The sequence below is a fragment of the Monopterus albus genome, unplaced genomic scaffold (assembly GCF_001952655.1).
Source record: "Monopterus albus unplaced genomic scaffold, M_albus_1.0 scaffold95.1, whole genome shotgun sequence".
Classification (NCBI taxonomy): Eukaryota; Metazoa; Chordata; class Actinopteri; order Synbranchiformes; family Synbranchidae; genus Monopterus; species Monopterus albus.
The window spans coordinates 330,523-337,145 of record NW_018127975.1 but is presented as its reverse complement, the minus strand read 5'-3'; the positions used below and the strand labels follow the sequence as shown (position 1 = coordinate 337,145).

The 6,623-nt window shown below is 37.6% G+C and overlaps 1 protein-coding gene across 1 annotated transcript in view; it reads left to right on the top strand.

Moving 5' to 3' along the window:
- Positions 1 to 6,623, top strand: part of ddb1 (damage-specific DNA binding protein 1) — a 44,259-nt gene that overhangs the window by 5,000 nt on the left and 32,636 nt on the right. The window contains exons 4-6 of the mRNA XM_020608833.1: positions 1,188 to 1,409; positions 1,967 to 2,081; positions 3,184 to 3,281. Coding sequence (XP_020464489.1) covers positions 1,188 to 1,409; positions 1,967 to 2,081; positions 3,184 to 3,281 — 435 coding nt within the window. The remainder of the gene's footprint in view (positions 1 to 1,187; positions 1,410 to 1,966; positions 2,082 to 3,183; positions 3,282 to 6,623) is intronic.

Here is a 6,623-nt window from a genome sequence, read left to right as displayed (position 1 = left end):
AACACACAGCCAAAGCAAAGAAGGGGCTGTTCAAAGTAAAGAGGTGGAATATCCTCGACTGGCTGTGGCAGTCAGTCGGTCAGTTCTGCTGAGCTGTCTTCCATTTATTGAAGACCAGACTAAATGGGGAGAGAGACCACACAAACAAGACCTGAATATGGCTGCAGTTGAAGCCTAGGAGAGAATCAATAAGGAAGATACAGACAGGTGACAAATTTAAGGAAAAATCGGAATAAATGAGCTTTTTTTAATGGCTGTTGATGAAAAACTGTATATGTTGAATTTCTCTCGTTAACCTTGGTGAAATGTACCAGATCACTATTAGCTTGTGTGACTTCAGTCCAATGCTATGCATAATCTCATTTTGTACTTGTGATAAATTTTGGTAGAATATGCTGTCATTTAAATTGGCAAGTCTATTTATTTAACATTTCAGTGTCTTTCTGTTTTTAACAGGGTTTATATCAACAAAATTGTGGAATTTATAGGTGCCATTGAAAATGATAAAAGCTTTAACACCGATATTGTTCATAGTAGTAGCAGTCTGAGCACACCCAATATGATTTTTGTCTGAAGTACAGCATAGCACATTTCCAAACCATATGCACTCGCTTTTTGTTGCTGTTATTCAATTTGTATAAATTTTTGGAACAAATTGAACAACCCACCACTCACCCCACCCTGTGTGTGGATGTGCACAGTGAAGAGGGCCTACTTTAACAAGTCTTTCACTGAGCTTACAGTATTCATCCAGAACTCAGCTGTTTCAGGAGAGGTTGCATTTATCCTTGCAGTTGAAAGTTCCTGATACAGGATCTCTGATAACATGTTATGCCATGACTGTGCCATCAAATTGTGTGGAAGAGTCCAAGATTGAGCAATAAGCTTTTTGGCTTCTGGCAGTCCTGCTAGCCATATCTTAAGAGTTGATTTGGGGAGTAAAAGCTCGGAGGAATCATTAAGGAGATGGAGTGCTGGGTCCATCAGGACATTCTCTTTAGTCATGGTAGAGAGAGTTCTTATTGTCTTTTGCCAGAAGCATTGTATCTTTGGACAGTCCCAGGTCATGTGTACCAAGGTGCCCAGAGGACAGGTCAAGCTGAGGTTCAGTCCCATCAAATATCTCTGCTCAGGTGTCACATACTCCCCATGACAAAACTTAAAATGAACCATATGCTGTCTTTTAGGATCGTATTGGGCGTCCATCAGAGACGGGTATAATCGGAATTGTAGATCCAGAATGCCGCATGATTGGCCTGAGGCTGTATGATGGGCTGTTCAAAGTGATCCCATTGGACCGTGACAACCGTGAGCTCAAGGCCTTCAACATCAGACTGGAGGAGCTGCAGGTCATCGATGTCCACTTCCTGTATGGCTGCCAGGCTCCAACAGTCTGCTTCATCTACCAGGTATTGTAGAAGCGGTATGTGTATGAATGTGTGTTTAGGAGACTAGGAAGAAAATGTGTTGATAAATTCACACATGTGGGACTTTTGGATTTATTATGTGAATTTTTTTTTTCTCTCTCTCTCTCCAGTATTATCTCAATCCCAAAATGATGGTAAATGTTGTATTGTGTGACAGCAATTATACAGCAACTTAATGAAACAGTTTAAAGGTCCCCTGTGGAGTTTCCTTGTCAATAAACAAAGTTATGTTTACAATCAATATTACTGACCAAAATGCATCATGCTTTGTCTTGAACTCTGAGAAATGTGTCGGTGCATTTTCTTCCTCATAAAATATTTTGAAAGCTTCCTCTTCCCTGTCTTTGTTGGGCATTGTTGCATATCTTGGCCTGTTACCACCACTGTTGAATACCGAAGTAGTGTGACACAATTAGTCTATAAAAAAAAAAAGAGGGACCCGCTCATTGGAAAAAACAACTCCAAAATGGCTGAAACCCCAGAGAGAATCCTCAGTAAAGATAGCTTTAGTTAACGCGGTGTCCTGTTGTGCATTGTAGGATCCACAGGGTCGCCATGTGAAGACCTATGAGGTTTCTCTGAGGGAGAAGGAGTTCAACAAGGGCCCCTGGAAACAGGAAAATGTGGAGGCTGAAGCATCAATGGTCATCCCAGGTAATCTGAGTTTATATTGCTGAAATAGTGTGTCAGGTAATTAGTAGCAGAAACTAAAGCACTGTCGGTGATCTTTTCATCTTCTGATTTTTTAACTGGATTTTAGTAATAGAATTGTTTTACAGTCATGGCCAAAAATACGCCCCTGCATTTCTGTCAGATTACGCACCACTTCTCCCAGAAAATTGTTGCAATCACAACTTCTTTGTTTTTCTCATGTTTATCTCATGTTTTGTTTGCTTTGGAACAACACAAAAAGGCAGGGGAAAAAAGCCAAATCTGATACAAGGTATCAGCGAGTCTTGAAAAAGATTAAAATGTATTGAGTTCAATTCCCTCAAAAAAGGCCCAACAGGGTATTAAAACGTTTGAATAAAAGGTCTTGAATGTTTTCCTTGCCTTCTGTAGACATTAACATTAATGATGTTTGTTTGTTTTTGTGTGTATGTTGTTCAGGCTGGTGTGATTATGGATTGTGCATGCAGCAAGTTATTCAGTCCTTTTTTTAAGCACTGTCACTTATGCTAGCTATAGTAGCTAAAAAGCTATTTGACTCATAATTGATTAATTATATGACAGCTATTAATATTGTATACAGATGCCAAGTATGGACACAAATGCGATGTGACTGTACTTAGTTGTAGGCCTTGCAAGCCTAAGTTGTTAATTAGTAGTGACGTTGGCGTAGATATGAGCTCATGTTCTACATTGTGTGGTTGGAAAAAAAAAAAGTCTAATAAGTCGTAAGAAATAAATAGTGGTGGGCGGGTTCAGTTATTTAAAACATTTTATACCACAACATCACAATGGAAAGCATTTATATTGGATGTTATTCTCCTCTTAGAAGCCTTTGTATTCTTTTTTTTTTTTTTTTTTTTTTATCTTTTCAACAGACAAAAATAGTCCTTAGTTGAGAGGACTGAGTGGAAGCAATTAAATTATTTAATTAATAAATTGAAAGTATAGAGGTAATTGATAAATTGATACTGAGAATATTATTTGTTGTAGCCATACTTAAATGTGTACATGTTTGGACCATGCAATTATCTGTGTCAGAAATTGTACAGACTGAGCACTGACACTCTTGCCTCTTGTACTTTAGTTCCAGAGCCATTTGGTGGAGCTATTATCATAGGACAAGAATCCATCACCTACCACAATGGAGACAAATACTTGGCCATTGCACCACCTACTATTAAGGTAAATACATTAAGTCATGGGTATTGATAGTGCTTTGTTTTATTATCTGTCTCATTAAAAGGTTGAATATTTAGTTGCTCTGTCTAAACCACTTGGCTATAGGTATCATCTGTTTCATCAGTCCATAGGAAGAGGAGTTGAACATTTCAGTTGCAGTATAGAATTTATTTACATAGTGTGTCTAGTAACACACCACGAATAATGTTATTTTCACATATTATTATGTGAGCAATGTTTTATTTCCTTTTGTAAAATGGAGGTGAAGCACTTGACAGATCTTTAGTATCATCTCGTGTAAAGCTACTAACACTGCATTTTCTTTATATACGGAAATGTTACATACCATTACATCCTGACAAATATCAACATTTTTCTACCATGGACACCTAAAATAAAGTTACAAAGTAATGTAAAGTCACTGACAGAATTGATGTAAGGCACTCTCCTGAGCTTCTAGCCCTATCTGTGTTGCCAGATTTTCAAGACACATTATAATAGTCATTAGGATAGTTATTTAATACAAAGTACTGTGACCTGTGAGACTTCAGCAAAATTGTTTCACTGAAGTAACATAAAAATCATTGTGCTAAAACTGACATCAGAATCTGTATTATGTGAACAGATTAATATTTTTCTACATTTAGGAGACCCTGAGGTGTGTGATAGATGGTGAAGCTATATTTAAAGGCAGGTTTATAACTGCTGTGATGATGACTTGAGCTTCTCATACACCCCTGCTTTTAGTGTTATCAGGATTAAGTTGCAGTGTGTAGTGCTGTGCTCCCATTTAACAAAGCTCAAGGCCCAAAGGAGGTTCTCAGCAGCATCCTGCTTCTATAATTAGAGAGTGTTCTGTCATTGCATCTCTGCTCTGTGGCACCATGGCCTTATAAATTTTTATAAAGAGCATTTCAAATTGTTCAGATGTTGCAGTTTCTAAATCTAAAGTTACCCAGCATAGGTTTGCTTTCATGACTCTTTGTGAGAAGAGTTGATTCTATTGATTGTATTGGGAACTAATTTACTAGTTTGATATAAGGGGTTGTGCTTTTTCATTCAACGCAACCTTTTTCATTCAGTTTGGAATACAGTATCAAACTTTAAATGTATTCCACCTATTAGATAATACTGTAGATAACAATGCAAGAAGGATATACTTGAAGCAGGAGGTAGTGTGTTCATTTCATCTGCTGTAGTTTTTGAGACTCTTCAATACACCATTGTGCCAGGAATTTGAAACTTCATAGGTGTCAGTTTGTAGAAATGTCACAAACAAGTGTTCAGCAGTACTGTTCGCTATTATGTTCAACACTTGTGCAAGTAAGTGTCATAGATGAAAGTTTTCAGTTAACATTGTAGGGGTGTGTAGGATGTAGATGGCAGCAGCAGTGACATTACATTTTGTCTAGTGTAACAACACAACTGCAACACAAAGTTGTCCTTACTGAGACCCTATCATCAAATCAAAGTGCAGCATAAGTATGGCTGCAAATGCTTCTAAGCCTTCTGCTGTTTTGTCACAGTCTGTAACTCTTGTATGTGCCCTGCCTTAACAACTTGCATACTTGTGTCTCTGGTACTGTTTTCACAGTAGTGCTGCCTAACATTACTCAGCAGATGTTTGAGGGAAGGGGTAGTTATTGCTGTGTGATGAATAAAACTCCATTCAAAATGAAGCTGAAGTTTTTGTTTAGGACTTTCCCCCTCCCCACCCTAATGCAGCATTGGTATTCAGCTGAAACACACACTCCTTTCAGCAGTGTTAACACAGAAGCATATGCTTTGATGTATAACATTTTTGGCAGCTAATTAATGTTTTGTCACTTTGGAGCACAGAAGTGAGACTGCAAAGTTTCTGCCAACGTGGAGGTCTGCAGAATGTGTTTAAGCTCATATTTGGCTTTTTTTAATAAACTATGGTGGTTCAGTAGACTGGTTTCACTTGTAGATCTAACGGTCTAATTACTTAAAACTCAGTCAAGAGGGTTGTAAGAGGTCTGTGAAGCCATGAAAATAAAAGTGGATCCACAGTTTGACAAAAGATGTAAGCAATACCACAGGCAGGAGGATTGTAAAAATGGGTTTTGTAAAGGTTCCATCAAGTGAGAAATTGACTCTGCGCGTAAAGTAGACAATGCCAGTAAAAATTGTTTCTTTTGAAGGAATAGTAGAGCGGGCTTAGTCACACTGCGTGATTTTAATGCCAGTTCCAATCATGGTGACTATTCAGGCCAATTTGGCAGCTAATCTTGTATTTATAGTGAATAAGGGACCTTTTGGCTCTCCTGTGATTCCAGTCAAACCCTCCTAGGAGGGTTTGGTTTCGCTCAGTCTGGCCAAAGCCCATGTCTTAGCAGGAAACGGAGAGTGACCCTGACAAAATCCAAAGGGAGTTTTGTTCAAAGAGAGTTTTCTATTTTCTCTAGCTTCACTGTACTAAAAGCCACTTTGTTCAGATGGAAAAATACAGTATGCTAAATTATGGCAACGTCCACTGATAAGACTTCAAAAGTCTGATGACATATAATTGTAAGTAGAGCTGTTAATTGAGCCTGGTTAGTACTGTCAGTGAATATTAGCATATCACAGGTACTGTGTATCATATTAGTGTCCATTTCAGGTGATAAGGCACAAGATTTAGAGTACACACATATTGGAATCACAGTACACAAATACTGTAGTTTGGAAACACTTGTTTTTGTTTGACCTTTAGAGAGCAACTGTAAAATGTTCTGCTGTTCACATGTCTTGGCCACAAATCATTAATTACCAAATTTAAGGTGTAATTTAAAACGTGTTTATGCTTGCATAAAAAAAGAATCTAGTGATAGTGATGGTATCACTATGACAACTGTTAAATGGGTAATTGAGGGGATATGCAAACCATTAACCCATATTTTTAACATATCGTTTTCGACTTGGGCAGTTCCCCAATAATATGAAAATGGCAAAGGTTATTCCATTGTATAAATCTGGTGATAAGCACAACTTCACAAATTATAGACCGGTTTCTCTGTTGTCACAATTTAAAAAAATTCTGGAAAAACTCTTTAATAACAGATTAAATACATTTATTGATAAACATAAAATTCTCTCTGATTGCAAATATGGTTTTAGGTCGAACCGATCGACATCTTTGGCCATTACCGACCTGATGGAGGACATAACAAATGCTATGGATGAGAAGAAATATACGATGGGAATATTTATTGACCTAAAAAAGCATTTGACACAATCAATCATGAATTATTAATGGACAAGTTAGAAAAATATGAGATCAGAGGAATGGTCCTGAAATGGATTAGAAGTTATTTGACACAGAGGCGTCAATTTGTGAAGTTG